Source organism: Megachile rotundata, chromosome 15, assembly GCF_050947335.1.
Source record: "Megachile rotundata isolate GNS110a chromosome 15, iyMegRotu1, whole genome shotgun sequence".
Taxonomy (NCBI): Eukaryota; Metazoa; Arthropoda; class Insecta; order Hymenoptera; family Megachilidae; genus Megachile; species Megachile rotundata.
Window position 1 is genome coordinate 8,171,942 of NC_134997.1, and position 17,276 is coordinate 8,189,217.

The 17,276-nt window shown below is 33.5% G+C and overlaps 1 protein-coding gene across 2 annotated transcripts in view; it reads right to left on the reverse strand.

The window, feature by feature from the left end:
* The window catches only part of Ror (tyrosine-protein kinase transmembrane receptor Ror), a 344,042-nt gene extending 326,840 nt beyond the window's left edge, over positions 1-17,202 (reverse strand). The window contains exon 1 of one of the 2 annotated variants that reach the window (XM_012289987.2): positions 16,315-17,196. In XM_012289987.2, the coding sequence (XP_012145377.1) occupies positions 16,315-16,384 (70 nt within the window). In that variant the 5' untranslated portion in view covers positions 16,385-17,196. Of the gene's footprint in view, positions 1-16,314 lie in introns of both variants that reach the window. The other variant, XM_012289988.2, reaches the window with a different exon arrangement.
* Positions 17,203-17,276: the final 74 nt, after the last annotated feature.

The window sequence follows — 17,276 nt, forward strand, 5'->3', positions numbered from 1 at the left end:
CTTAATATTGAGATAAACATAGACAGTAACTTATTAAAAAATGAAACTAAAAAATTAAGTATCCTCCTTCTTACGTCATATGTGACATATGTGAACAACATTACAAATTCAGTTAAATTAAAGAAAAGGAACTTCTGATGGTCTTCAATGTTAAAACAACGGTATATAATAACAGACTGAAAGATGAAATTGGAGGATTAAGTATCATTGTTCTTATACCATATGTGACATATGTGAACAACGCTACAAATTCTGTTAAATTAATTGTCCACAAGAAAAGTGAATGAAAGAAAGTTTTGGGGACTCTCACAAGTAAACCTACCCAAGTGTCACTCTCCGATTTTGATGAAATTTGGATATGTTATAGTACATTGAAAATTAGGGGACACGTATTTTTTTTTATCTGCGGTAAAACATATTTAGGGTATGAAACAACCCCCCAAAGTGTGAGGGTAAAATGGAAAAATTGTGATATTTTCGAGATCAGTGAAGCAATCTTGATGATTTTTGGTATGAAAGTATCTTTCGATAGAAGACAAAAATTGGCCTAGGTATGTTAGAAGGGGAGTGAAAATTAGGGGGTGAAATAGCCTAAAGCGACCAATTTTTTGCTGCAAAAAAATCAGTTTTGATCTGATCGAAATAAAATCTATTAAAACTTGAAGAGCAAGGTTAATTAGGGAACACGTATTTTTTTTCTTTTTTATTACATAAATATTTGGGACGTAAATAACTCCTAAATTACCGCGCTCGTTTGGCACTACGCATGAAACGCCTTGCAAAACTGTATCTCCTAACTGTTCGATCTTTTTAATATATCGGTTTTTTACGTTACTGAATGGAAATCTGAAATCAAAATTCAATATAACGGATCCATTATGGCGGACGAAAACTCGAAAACCTACTTACATGGACTGTATTTGTGACATGCGATTTTCAAAATATAATACAATTTCTGACATTCATTGTTAGGTATGTAAGGTGCATCAAGCGTGTTAAGAACATATTGTAAATATATTGTTTATAACAAAATTGTTTGAACAATGTAGCTTAAAAATGAAATTTTTTAAAATCTGATGACAGCATTCATCGTATGCAAAAAATGTCTATGGAAACATTGATCACATATTTTATTAATTCCTTTGTTCAAACAATTTTGTTATAAACAATATATTTACAATATGTTCTTAACACGCTTGATGCACCTTACATACCTAACAATGAATGTCAGAAATTGTATTATATTTTGAAAATCGCATGTCACAAATACAGTCTGTGTAAGTAGGTTTTCGAGTTTTCGTCCGCCATAATGGATCCGTTATATTGAATTTTGATTTCAGATTTCCATTCAGTAACGTAAAAAACCGATATATTAAAAAGATCGAACAGTTAGGAGATACAGTTTTGCAAGGCGTTTCATGCGTAGTGCCAAACGAGCGCGGTAATTTAGGAGTTATTTATGTCCCAAATATTTATGTAATAAAAAAGAAAAAAAATACGTGTTCCCTAATTAACTTTCCTCTTCAAGTTTTAATAGATTTTATTTCGATCAGATCAAAACTGATTTTTTTGCAGCAAAAAATTGGTCGCTTTAGGGTATTTCACCCCCTAATTTTCACTCCCCTTCTAACATACCTAGGCCAATTTTTGTCTTCTATCGAAAGATACTTTCATACCAAAAATCATCAAGATTGCTTCACTGATCTCGAAAATATCACAATTTTTCCATTTTACCCTCACACTTTGGGGGGTTGTTTCATACCCTAAATATGTTTTACCGCAGATAAAAAAAAATACGTGTCCCCTAATTTTCAATGTACTATAACATATCCAAATTTCATCAAAATCGGAGAGTGACACTTGGGTAGGTTTACTTGTCAGTGTTCAGACAAGCATATTAATGGGCTACGATATGAAATTTGAGTGTTATGTACCCTTTACTTTGTGTCATATGTGACATATGTGACTGGTGTCACATCTTAAACTGAAGTTTGTTTATTAAATAACTTCACACACATTAATCACTTCTAAATCGATCGAAATATTCTACACAATTTCATTTTAATCGATTTTAGTTATACATATGAACACACATATGACACATATGAGAACACATATGACACACATGGAAATCTTCTAATTTCGTCTCCTAATCTATTAGCTTGTTGAGATCCTTAATGTAATAACTGTGATCATAATTTTAAATTACAAATTATGAAATATATACATATTTAATAAATTATCAAATATTTAACATTAGAATGAAATATCTAGATCCCATAGAAATACGAATTTACAAAGATTAACGATCGAAGTTCACAATAAAAACCCCCCAACACACCGTGCATCGGTACTTTAATCTAAAGATGAGTTTCCAACAAATCTCTCGATCTCCCAACTTTTTTGCCTAACGAACAGGTTGTCGAGAGCGAAAGAAAATTATCCGTTGAGCTTTCGTTCGTGAAGCTCGTTTCTATTAAAATTGAAAGGCAAACAAACGAAAGTTTCTGTCTACTTTCTTCGCAGCGCGCCTTGATTAAATACTCGACAAACGATACACCGTTGGCCAAATTAATAATCCCCAAACGTTATTAAGCCTGTCGATAAAGAAATGCTGACGCCAGACGGTTGGTAACATTTTTCCAAACACTTTTCCTGCCACGATAAACTTTCTAATTACGAAACTTCGACCGAAGTGTATCAACGGTGCAGGATCAAAGTGATACTCGAGATCACGGTGTAAAAAGTTCTCTTAATATCGCGGGAAACAAAACGCGAAGTTAAACAAAAAAAATATAACAGGAATGTACATCCATATTTTCTCTCTGATAGCTTCGAACCAAACTCGGTGCTTTTTGCGGAAACTCTTGTTTGTTTCAGCAAAAATAAGTTATTTTAACCTTGGTAATTGGAAAGAAATTTTAGATATTTTTTAATTTTGTCTGAGTTTGAATTATTACTTGAAACATTTTAAATTGATTTATTTATATTTAATGTGTACCTATTTATATTTAATATGTATCATTTAACTATTTCGTCAATTAATTAAATTATGGTACAATTTAATATTAAACTTGAAGAGAAATGATCTGAAGTTTGAAGACGTTTAAAATGAAGACAAACAGGAGAGAAGGACCATGACCCTGAGCAAGCATAAACGTATGGAAAACGCATTTTCCGGTTCGAAAATCCACGACACGATGGCAGCACCGTCCTACGCAACATCCACTAGGTAGAAGGGAAAATGGTCGTTTTAGAGACGATCTAAATTTAAGTTTCAGATTTATACACCTTCACTCACCGGCCATTGACTTTGCTGGGACTCGCGTTCAACCCTGCGCTTCAGCGAGCACCCATTCCTACCCGCACCCCACCTGAACCCCCTAACCTAACCTAACCCCGACACAAGTAGATGCGACTCTAACTCACGATTTTTCTCCCTTATATCGTGGCCGTAGACCTGGGCATAAATCATGCGAAATACCGAGTGAAAGACGACGCTACGGACGATAAATCTTTTGAATAAGTCGATTGCTCTTGTTGCGAGCATAATTGCGGGGACAGGGAATCTCTGCGTTTGTAACGGGATCGTTTGCATTCGGTACAGATGGCGAACTTGGAATTTTATTTATGAGTAAAAAGGAGAATACGAATATTTGCTTGGATTGAATAGGAGTGTGGGATTGTAATGTAGTTGGTCTGGGGAGTTTGATGTTTTATTTGTGAGTAGGAATTTTAGGTGGAAGTGGTAGATGTTGATAATTAGACTGCAGAATAATAATAATAAACGTATCGGTGTACAATGCACACTTACTTTATTATTAAAAATGAAGTTGAAAAATAAATAAATGATAAAACATAAATTAATGAACACATTAATTCTTTATCTTTATGAAAATTAGCAAAGATTACGAAGAAATTGTTTTAATAAATGTAAGTTAAAATGAAAAACTTGTAAGAGGGGCATCTGTTTTGGTAGTTTTAGTGTTAATAGAGGAGTAGAGCAATAAAATGATAAGTATAGTATAATATATTAGGGAAATCCTGCTATGGTGATATAGTGTAATAGTTGAGTAGTGAACTAGTAGAATAGGCGACTGATAGAATAGTGAAATGGTAAAATATTAAAATAATGAAATAGTGAAATAGCGAGACAGTGAAAAATGAAACAATAAAATAATAAAATAGTAAAATGGTAAAATGGTAAAATGGTAAAATGGTAAAACGGTAACATGGTAAAATAGTAAAATGGTAAAATTGTAAAATAATGAAATAGTGAAATAGTGAACTAGTAAAATACTGGAATACAAAAATATTGTAATAGTAAAATAGTGAAATAGTGAAACAGTAAAATGGTGAAACAGTGAAATACTGAAATAGTAAAATAGTGAAATAGTTAAATACTGAAATAGTAAAATAGTGAACTAGTAAAATACTGAAATAAAAAAATATTGTAATAGTAAAATACTGAAATAGTAAAATAGTGAAATAGTAAAATACTGAAATAGTAAAATAGTGAAATAGTAAAATACTGAAATAAAAAAGTATTGTAATAATAAAATACTGAAACAGTAAAATACTGAAATAGTAAAATACTAAAATAGTAAAATACTGAAATAAAAAAATATTGTAATAGTAAAATAGTGAAACAGAAAACAATATTGATAATAAATAAAGCCCTAATAAAAACAAAAATACTTCACTTAAACCAAGAGTGGAATACACGAAGACATTTCTTTTAATACACCCATGATTCATTACACTACACGAGTACATAGAACAGAACGAAAGAATTGAAAAGACCAAAGAAAAATGTATACGTTCATTCAAATCTCTGTTACGTCGTAACAATTTGAATGAGAAACGATGGTCATTGCACGAGAAAATACTGATGTTGCTGTTGTCGTTGGCCGTGACAAGCAACATAGCAGCTGTGTCGTTTTACCGAAAGAGAAATAGCACAACGACATGAGAGACATCGTTTGCTCACGCGAAACCTCGCAGACAAATATCTTCATCGATTTGTACGTGCAGTATGGAATGAATGTGGGCTTATTTTATTATTAGTTGGTAAAATACTGTTAGGAATATTATATTATGTTTATTAGTATAAATGAGTGACTACTTTGATATTTAGTTTACTCTCTTCTTGGGGTTTCTCTACGTTTTTATTCAATTTTTCTAATTTCTAAGTTTGCAAGTTTGCAAGTTTCCAAATTTCCAAATTTCCAAATTCCCAAATCTCCAAATTCCCAAATCTCCAAATTCCCAAATCTCCAATTTCCCAAATCCTCAAATTTCCCAAATCCTCAAATTCCCAAATTTGCAAATCTCCAAAACCCCAAATCCCCAAATCTTCAAATTCCCAACTCTCTAAATTCCCAAATCTCTAAATTTCCAAATCTCCAAATTCCCAAATCTTAAAATTCCCAAATTTGCAAATCTCCGAATCTCCAAATCCCCAAATCTCCAAAGCTCCAAATCTCCAAATCTCCAAATCTCCAAATCTCCAAATCTCCAAATCTCCAAATCTCCAAATCTCCAAATCTCCAAATCTCCAAATCCCCAAATCCCCAAATCCCCAAATCCCCAAATCCCCAAATCCCTCGAATCCCAAATCACTCAAACCCCAAATCCTTCAAATCCTCAAACCCCCAAATTCTCAATTTCTCCCCCAAAATATTAAAACGTCACCTTTTAAACATCCACTCCAGCCATCTCCTACTCATGTAAACGACACAAAATAAATTTAAAAGCTTCCAAAAATTTTACCAAAACATACAACGTTTTAAATATTAACATAGCACAGTTATGCACGTACATTTACCGTCACTCGAAATAATATTATATAAAGAATTTATATTAATACTCTGATACAACATTTGGTCGCGTAAAATGTTAAAAGCTTTCTGCACGCAATGTCTATTTAAATTTTCCATGAGTCTATACCATGACTGTTTGTGGAGTATCAAATATTTGAAGTCGTAAAAATACGAGAAATTTTCATGCATTTTTGTTTGTTTTTTGTGAAATTGAAATTGTGCTCTCTGGTATTACATGTAGATCTTTAAATTAACTTATTTTTAGAATTTTGTTTTTGCATACACAAGTGTACATTTACATTAGATAGCTTTTGTGCAAAATTTAGAAAGAAATTTAAATATTAAATTAGTTACATATGTTAGATGTGTTTGATTAGTGAAATATGTCATGTATGTTAGATTAGTTGCATATGGTTTACATATTAAATTAGTTGCGTATATTAGATATGTATGATTAGTTACGTATATTACACATGTCAGATTAGTTGCATATATTAGATATGTTATGTTAGTAACGTATGTTACATATGTTAGATTAGTTGCATATATTAGATATGTTACATTAGTTACATATGTCACATATGTTAAATTAATTGCATATGTTAGATACGTCAGATCAGTTACATACGTTTTACATATTAAATTAATTGCATATATTAGATATGTTTGATTAGTTGCATGTACTAGATATGTTACATTAGTCACATATGTTAGATTAGTTGCATATATTGGATATGTCAGATCAGTTACATATGTTTTACATATTAAATTAATTGCATACTTAATGTTTGATTAGTTGCATATATTAGATATGTTTGATTACTTGCATACATTAGATATGTTACATTAGTTACATATGTCACATATGTTAAATTAGTTGCATATGTTAGATACGTCAGATCAGTTACATACGTTTTACATATTAAATTAATTGTATATATTAGATATGTTTGATTAGTTGCATGTACTAGATATGTTACATTAGTCACATATGTTACATACGTTAGATTAGTTGCATATATTGGATATGTCAGATCAGTTACATATGTTTAACATGTTATATTAATTGCATACTTAGATATGTTTGATTAGTTGCATACATTAGATATGTTTGATTAGTTGCATACATTAGATATGTTACGTTACTCACATATGTTACACATGTTAGATCAGTTACACGCTGGATATACCATATCAGTTTCACACGTTTGATACATTAAATTAATTGCACATATTAAATACGTTATCTACATACTCCTAATCGAATATCTCCTTAGAAAGCAACAAAATTTCAACTCCGCAGCTTATCTCAAATTATGCATACTACTCGGCACCGATATTTTTCTAATTAACACGAAATCGTTCCGCGTAATCTCGCTCGTTAATCAATCATTTCCTGATCACGATGGATCGTTTAAAATCGGTTCACAACGAATACGCAATATCGGAGTCCGTTTGACCCGTAACAAACGCAATGAATCCCGGTTCTAACGCGGGTAGTTTCGAATGCATAATCCAACAGCTCGTCGATCATCGAAACGACAGAGTGGAAGCACATCTCATCGTGCGGAAATATTTATACGCTGGCTATGATGCGAACGATCGATAGAGACATGCACAATGACAAAGTTCGAGGGAAAACCTCGATGAATTATACGCGTCTTGTACGCGCTTCAACGTTTACTGTTCCCTTTTTTTTGTACCTCATCTTCTTCTGCTTCTTCCTCTTTTTCTACTTTGGCATTCTGAACAGGTGATTGTATAGTCGGGTGCAACGTAGGCTTCTCGGAGATGAGGTTAAACGCAAGGGGATGAGGTCCTATCGATTCACAAAGGTTTCCTCAACTTTGAAATTTCGAACTTTGGGATTTAGTAAAGTTAGGACGTCATGAATTTCAGAATTTTAGTAATTCGATTATTGGAAATTGGAGTTTGGAAAATTTATCGAATTCCAAAATATTCAAAAAATCTGGAGAATTTAGGGAATTCAGAAAATTAAAAGAAATTGGGAGATTTAAGAAATTAAGAAAATAATGGATTTTAAGAAATTCAGAGAATTTAGGAGATTCGAGGAATAGATGGAAATTCAGAGAATCTAGGGGATTATCAAACTTTCAAAATCTGGGGAATTTATGGAATGTAGGAAACATAGGTGATTTTGAGAATTTAGGGAATTTCTGCACTTCTGGAAACCTAGGAAATTTTTCTAGAAACTAGGAAATTCTCGATGTAGGAAATTTTTAGAATCTAGTGAATTTATGGGATGCAAAGAATATAGGTGATTTGAAGAAGCTAGGGAATTACTGCAGATCTGAGAATCTGGGAAATATGGGGAATCTAGGGAATGTTTTGAATCTACGGAATTTTTGCAATTCTCGGAATTTAGGAAATTTGGGGAATCTAGAAAATTGTTCGAATCTAGGGAATTCGGGGAATCCAACGAATCCATAAAATTTGTAGAATCTAGGGAATTGACGAGATTCTAAAAATTTTTGGATTTGGAAAATCTAGCAAATTTGAGGAATTGAGAGAATCTAGGGGATTTTGGGAATCTATGGAATTTATAGAATTCAGAGAATTTAAAAATTTGGTAAACCTAGGGAATTTATAGAATTGGGAACCTCCCGAGAATCTAGGGAATTTACAGAGATTCAGAGCTTTAGAAACACGAAAATTATTAAGAAAGAGAATAACGAGTTTAGAAGTAGGATGACACATTTCGTAAATTAACATAAAAATTCCCTAATATTTAAATTTGTAAACTTCAAGAATTCGGTAATTATAGCGTAACTGAATTTTGTACCTATAAATTAAGAAAGATTCCAGATCTGAAAACTGAAAGACTCATCCTGTCGCAGAAGAGTAAACCCATAAATGTGAGAATTTCAAGGTTTCTAAAATCTACTGGCACTTTTCGCGCCGCCGATAGAACGACGATGATAAAATCCTCGCATCAGGAGCTCTTAACCGAAGGCAAAGAAACACATAACGACGAGAAGAACCAGGGTTTTTTGCGCTCGTAAATATACCGGGAACGCGGTGTGTAAACGTCGGACGATGCATCGACGTAAAGCAGGTAGTTACACGTTTATTTCAGCGGCGCGCAAAGATGAGTAATTTAAACGTAATCATTTCTCGTGGACGGCCGTTAACGATCGATAAGTCTCGCTCGATTATTTACGGACGCGCGTTATCATCGAACGAATCGATAAACCGTGGCTCCTCCGAGCTGCTTATTGCCAATAAAATCGCTCCTTTCCGTCGATTATTCTGTGCTTGCTGAATGGAAACTCGTAAGCGAGTAGTCGCTCGGGGCGGTGTTAAATTGCACGGTGTGGGCGACCTGTGACGCGCGGCCAATCGTGAGAAATATTTGACTTTGGTACATATCAAATAAAATGTATTACGTTCCCCGATATACGAGTGGGTAAGACGGGATGATATATGGCGGTATCTCTAACATTTGCCACCAGAGGGACATTCGTAACATCTGTTTGTACTTACTTTCTCGTAAGCTGTTCTCTAATCGCAGCTACGTTTCAACCGGAAACTACTAGCGCTATTAACACTAGATTTACGGAACACCTCGAAGTTACGGTTTTTAGATTTCTTATTTTCTGCTACGAGAATTTTACGAATTTAAGTTTAAGTATTCGTAAATTTTTAAATTATATATAATTCACATTTTTATGTCGAGCTGATACAAAAGATAATAATTAGTTAATAATAAATTAATTATAGTTACACATAAAATTATATATAATTCAATATCGATATTAGGAAATTGAAAAATTTCAAAGTTTATAAATTTATGTACAAAATATACAATTATTTGGAAGGAAATTTGATAGTTTCAGAACTCGAAAATTAGGAATTTCAAGTCTAAAAAATTAAGGTACTGAAGAATTGAAAAACTGAACAACTGGAAGATTTGAAGAGCAAAGAACTGAAGACTGTTATAAGTGAATACTTGTATGATGATATAATTGAAGAATTGTTAAGTTAAAGAATTGAAGAATTGGAGAATTGAACATTGAGTAATTGAATAATTGAATAGTTGAACAATTGAATAGTTGAATAATGGAACAGTTAAATAATTAAATAGTTCAATAATTGAATAGTTGAATAATGGAATAGTCGAATAATTGGATAGTTGGAAAATTATTCATAGTTGAATAATTGAATAATTTAATAATTGAATAGTTGAATAATTGAACAGTTGAATAGTTGAATGGTTGAATAATTAAATAGTTGAATAACTGAATAGTTGAATAACTAAATAGTTGAATAATTGAACAGTTGAATAGTTGAACAGTTGAATAATTGAATAGTTGAGAAATTGAGGAATTGAAGAATTGAAGAATTGAATAATTGAATAATTGAAAGTTGAAAATGGAATAATTGAAGAATTGATGAATTTAAAATGGAATAATTGAAAATTGAATAAGTGAAACCTGGAAGAATTGAAAATTAAATAATTGAAGCCTGGAAGAATTGAAAAATTAAAAAATTGATAAATGAAAAAATTGAAGAATTGAACCTTGGAAACTAAAAATTCAAAATGGAAGAATTGAATAATAGGAAAATAGAGAAATGAAATAATTTGAAAGATTTTATACGCTTTGTGCTTTAGAAACATTGGTAACTATTACAAAAATGTTATTTGAAAAGAATGAAAATAGAAAAGTGTAACTATTAAATGAACTCAGTAAACGTGTCATGAATAAAGAGCAACGTCAATTTGTACTTTTACAGCATTGAAAATAAGTATCAAAGTAATGTCGCTAAAAATCACATCGCATTTCGCGCCGACATCAACGGCGCTGAAAGACGCGAAAGCTCGTCCATTTGAAACTTCAGCTCCGCGAATATAAAAGCGTGCATAATCGTTACGAACAATTAAACGACGTTGGACGGAGTGGTAATTAAAAGTGAGCCCGTTAATTCGTTTCACGGGACCTCGTTTGAAATTGTTTACAAACTAAAGTACACGTCGGTGAAGCTTTTAAATGTTCGTAATTACTGGTACAGTCGAAAATTAGAATAGCGAATCGACAAACGAGTAATAAATACAAACGCTTCGATCAATCCGTCTCCCTCCGCGGCTCGTTGATTAAACAAGAAGAGGAGAAGGGGGGGAAAAAAGAGGGAAAGAAAATACGTCGCTGGAAATCGCGGGCGAATTGCATTCAAATTTTTATGAAGCTCGCGCGCGTTTAACAGACGACGATGGAAAAGGTCGTATTTCGAGTGTTTGAACGTTTCAATAGGACGAAAATTCACATTTTATAGCGGATTTACAGAGTATTTTTGCACAGCTCGATAGTGTAAACGTACCTTCCGTTCGTTAAACAGGAATTGATATTTATTTTGTAAAGTTACTGCGCACCGTAAAACGCGAAATTCGACGAAACCTCTTCCATCGATACATTTGAAAAATGGAGGTATTAAGCATCAATGATTGGGATTTCGTGCGTTTTATTTGATGGATTATTGGAAAATATTGTTGAGCTTTAACGAGGTATATAGCGGATGTATTAATCGTTGGGATCTTTTATTTTGTTTGATCAAACATTTTCTGTCGAGATATGGAATATGCTTAGATATTCTGAGTATGTGGAAATTGCCTTGAGAGTTTTTTTTTGGAAAATCTGATTTTCCATTGTGTAATTTCCCAATTCCTAATTTCCTAATTCCTTATTTCCCACTTCCTAATTTCCCACTTCCTTATTTCTCACTTCCTAATTTCCTAATTCCTTCTTTCCCAATTTCTAATTTCCTAATTCCTTACTTTCCAATTCCTAATTTCCCAATTCCTCAATTCCCTAATTACTGATTCCCCAATTCCTAATTCTTCAAATCCTAATTCCCCAAATTACCAAACTCCCAAATTCCTAATTCCCCAACTCCTAATTCCCCAATTCCTAATTCCCCAAATTACCAAACTCCCAAATTCCCAAATTCCTAATTCCCCAATTCCACAAATCCTCAAATTACCAATCTCCCAAATTCCTAATTCCCCAATTCCACAAATCCTCAAATTACCAATCTCCCCAACTCCTAATTCTCCAATTCCTAATTCCCTAATTCTTAATTCCTCAATTCCTAATTCCCCAATTCCTAATTCCCCAATTCCTAATTCCCCAATTCCTAATTCCCCAATTCCACAAATCCCCAAATTATCAAATTCCAAAATTTCTAATTCCCCAACTCCTAATTCCCTAATTCCTAATCCACCAATTCCCAATTCCCCAATTCCACAAATCCCCAAATTCCTAATTCCCCAGCTCTTAATCCTCCAATTCCTAATTCCCCAATTCCCAATTCCCCAATCCCACAAATCCCCAAATTACCAAACTCCCAAATTCCTAATTCCTCAACTCCTAATTTCCCAATTCCTAATCCCCCAATTTCTAATTCCCCAATTCCACAAATCCCCAAATTACCAAACTCCCAAATTCCTAATTCCCCAATTCCTAATTCCGCAATTCCCCAAAACCCCAAATCTCAAAATTTCACACATCCCCAAATTGTCCAATCCATCAATGACCCCATCTCTTAATTCCTAAATTCCCAAATTATAAAATTCCTCAATTCTTCATCCCCCAATCCCAAAATCCCCAGTACTCGACTTCCGTAAAATTATCTGGTCCTCGAAAGCTTTCAACGAATGATCAGCGAATTCTACGAACATCAAGCTAGATTATAAAACTAGATCCCGGCACAAAGAGCCGAGGCACAGGAACACCGAGTTAAATTTCGTTCCGCGAAGGTAAGCAGAGTTTACCGTACGATCTCGAGAAGGGATTAACGTCGGAAGTTCGTGGAAGTAATGGCGGAAAAATTTCGTGAACGTATTCCACGAAAGGAGCACCCCGTTGAATTTGCGAGCGATTTCTCTGACGCGAATCAAGTCGATCGCGAAAGAGTCCCGTTCCAATCGACAAACTAAACAGCCAAAGTTCGTCTGATTGTCGATCCAACCGGGGAATACTTATGCAGTTCGATCGATTTTAAAACGAACGCTCGACGAACTTTCCGTCGAGTCAATGGACCCTTCGCCACTTGTTGAATGTTTATAAAGAGGAATCTAAGTCCAAAGAGAACGCCCCTTTTTCCTTGCGTCTCCAACTTACTTATATCAGCCGAATTTATTCTACGAAATTCACCTCTTCGGATATATGGGCATACGCTCTCGAGTGCTGGTCATATATTCCAATGTCATGGTACCTCCATAAATTATGAATATCGTTCGAAACAAAAATGTTAATAAATTTTCTGTATGTTATTTGTATTGTTCATTCTTAGCATTATCTATATAATAGCAAGTATTATTATACACTATTATTATCTTGATATACTGGTGAAGTTTTAGTTTGCGATAAGGTTAGAAAATATTTTTTCTAAAAATGTTTCTTTGCACTGTAATACAAATGTATGTATTTTGTCAAAGAGGAAAATGAACAACAAATATTATAAATAATGAACTAACTAGAGTAGAATAACGTTGGTCAATTGCCAAAATTCACATCTTCAAATATATGTATGTATGACTACATATACAGTCTATACGATGTATGAGACATAGCTAGCGGTCATATACCTAGCAGTCATATATCATATACGCAATCACATATTAGATTGCTTTTGGACTACTTTATGAACAGAAGCCAATGATTACCATTTCAATGAATGTATGACATTGAATTACAATTAAATTACCTATGTATCATTCCACATCAAATCCATCACTTTTTAACGTCGCCATTTTGTTTTAACTGAAATATGTTATAATCCACATGAAATTAGGGCGGGCTTAAGTCACCATTAGACTGGTTTTGAATTTGGTAAAAAACGACAGGTCTTCAAAGTTTGCAATTTTTACTCATTTTGACAAAAATAAGCTTCACTCATGAATTTTTATGTCGGGAACTGCTTGTTCGATTTACCTACATTTTTCTTTGTTTTATTCTTAAGGGATTGCACTATTTTATTATAATTTTTCTGACTTCGACAATCAGAGTGATAATATTGAGAAATTTAAATGAACTCTGCACTTTTACAATGAGGGCAGGTGATTTTTGGAAAAATAAGCTTCACTTATGAATTTTTATCTCGGAAACTTCTTGTTCGATTTATCTACATTTTTTTTTATTTTATTCGTAAGGGATTGTACTATTTTATTATAATTTTTCTGACTTCAACAATCAGTTTTAAAATATCGAGAAATTTAAATGAACTCTTTACTTTTTCAATGAAATGGGGTGATTTTGGGAAAAATAAGTTTTACTTATGAATTTTTATTTCGAAAACTTCTTGTTCAATTTAACTAAATTTTTCTTTGTTTTGTTCATAAAAGATTGGTCTATTAAATAATAATTTTTCTGACTTCGACAATCAGTTTAATAACACCCAGAAATTTAAATGAACTCTACACTTTTCCAATGAGCGTCATGATTTAAATTTTGAAAAAGTCATCAAATAATAACGGAATTAACAACGAAATCACCCAGCGAAAATGGCGAAACAGAGATACGCACCTTTATCCTTCATCTTCGATTTCGATTTTTGCATGCGAAAAAACGAAGCGAGTAATCTGAAAACGGGAAACTGGACGCTCCTAATCCGGATCACGCGTGTCCAGAATGAGATCGGGCTCTGGAATGGGATTCGAAACGACGGCCAGGACGAAATGAAGCCCGCGTCCACCATTTTTCCATTCGAATTTCGACGCAAGCTTTGCTGTTTCCCTCGTTCCTTTTTTCGACGTGAAAAACGAGCGCGAATTCGCGATTCGAGACACGAGTATGTAGGTGTATTTATTTTTCGAGGAAGCGTAAATACATTCGGCCATTTTCTTTTTTTGGGTTTTCCCTCGTTCGCCTGCTTAGATATTCGTGGTTTGATCAAACGTCGAAATATTTTTCTTTATTGGATACAGTAATTTTGTCGAGATTTAATCTTTTGAAAGATGACTTTTACTATTTTATTTGATATAATAATTTTGTAATAAATAATTCAAGATTTTTTTGTAATAAATAATTCAAGCAGTTTCAAGATTTTAAATTTAGATAGCATTTAGTAAAATAGGAGCAAAATTTTTGAAACAATTCATTGTTGAAAGAGTAACTGATTTTTAAATTAAAAAAATACTGTTTTATTAATTGTAAATGTATACCATTATAATAATATGTATAATACAAATATACATAATTATGATAATATTGTACCTTTAAAATAGTGCACTATATTTTATATAAAAATAAAAAAGTAACAGACAATTATTATCAATATTATACTAAACAAAATTGACGTTTCACATAATATTTACTAAACAAAAATTATTTACATCCATCATGAAAATTTGCAAAAATTAAAAGCAATATGTAAATATTAAAATTTAATAAATGTGATAAATTATAATTTATAGACATATTACACAAAAATTGAAAAATTACAAAAAAAATTACCTACTATAAAATTATCAAAATTACAAATATTGTTTTCATGAAAACAAAATGGCGCTTATTCCGTTATATCTATACTTCACGTTTAGCATAATATTGCAAGAACAGCTGAAAATCTTTTATAGCGCATAAAAATCGTATTTTACGTTCTCTGAAATTCTTATAAAATCCCTGCGCGGGAATAATAATAGGAGCTACACATGAATGGTATTCGGAATGGCTCCAAAACAATGAAACTTGAATAGTATTGTTTGCTCCGGACACAACTGCAATCTGTATAAATATGTGTTTTGGATTCCCTTCCCTGCTACTTCCGTCGTTTCTTTTCATGTATCACCGTTCCAATGTAAACGTAACCTTTTACGCTCACCCATAAAAAAAAGAGACACAATCACCGCGAGCAAGTCACGCACACCCTTATAACCTCTTATATTTACATAAAGAAAATACAGGGTGTTACGCGACGCACGATTTTTCACCCACTTGCAGCCATCTGACAAAATGGAGTTTACAACAAAAGTTTCCTGGTGTACGATGTCGAAAGAAATTTCGAGAACGTTTTGTTTTCATAAAGAAAACATTTCCGTATTTAATTAATTTGACAGATTTTTTAATTGTAACAATACTCGTAGTACTTTCTACATTATTTACGTTGAAAACTTTTTAGTATTATTTCTAAAAATACTAATATTAATTGTATTATGTTAATTTACAAATTACTGTATTTACAAATACAGTCCGACATATTGAAATTCGTATTGTCATACGTACTAAATAAACAGAATAAATTATCTGTCAAATCACAACAGGAATAATTACAACGGACAATAATAGAATATCGTGTGTTTCTCGAAACTACGCACAAATGTACTTCGCGTTTACAATCCGATATGTTTTAGTTCTCACATTAATATGCCCTACTTCTCACGCAACTAGACGTCAAATGCAGAAGACGCTGCACATCGTCGTTACGATAATTCTCGACACAAAAAAGTACGTAAACACTATAAAAAAGGTTCACTCACCTTTTAAAACAGCTGCGAGGAGTAGCACGACAAACAGCAGGCACAGTTTTCCGCAATTTCGACGTCCCATCGTGTCCTTAAAGAGGAGAACTCCACAGCGCACAGTCAATTACGGTCGCACGAAATGCCACTTGAGAGTCTATCCGCAGTGCACATTGTTCGATAATCGAAACTGTTCCGATCGCCGCGTATCAACACCGTACCGAAATCACGTCACTATCCCGTCACATTTCTTTCTCCACAATCAAATTTTATGTTAACCGTTAAAAGTTATATAACCGAAACTACAGTATCGAGATTCTGACGCTAATGTCAAACTGTTCGATTATGGATCACGACACTTTTCCAACGGTTTTTGCACCGGCGAAACGTCGCGGTTCGCGTTTACACGAAATTCGAAACGGCGGAACGCGAGTTGGCGCCAAACCGTCATTCGCGTGTTACGAACGTTTTCTGTGCTTGATTTTCGTAACGGTATCGTTTACGATTATTACCGAAGGCAGAGACGATTTCGACCGATCGTCATCGCGCGCTTTTAACACCGTCGAATTTTTAACGACAGATTCGCGAGTTATATTTGTTTGAGTCGTTTGTCAACGGATTGTATGGATCGTAGTTGATAAAGGAATCAACGGAGTTCACTGTTCACACGCGGTGGGTGAGTAATATACCGTTTTTTAATCACTTTAGGTAAAATGTAAATGAAACTAAAGTCAAGGGCACTGTCGTACATCCGTACACACGAAGGTTTCGCGCGACACTGACTCCTCTACTTGCCGCGGTCGGCGCGCTCGCGATCCTAGATGGCGCATGCGTACTGGCACGTTTGATAAACCGAAAGACGCCGGCATTCGGCTTCGCGGCCCGTTTGCAACAAGTTGCTGCGCGTGGTTCTCCGTCTCTAGGAACGTGCAATCATTGAATGCAGTCGACACGTACGCGGACGGCATAATAAAGTGCAA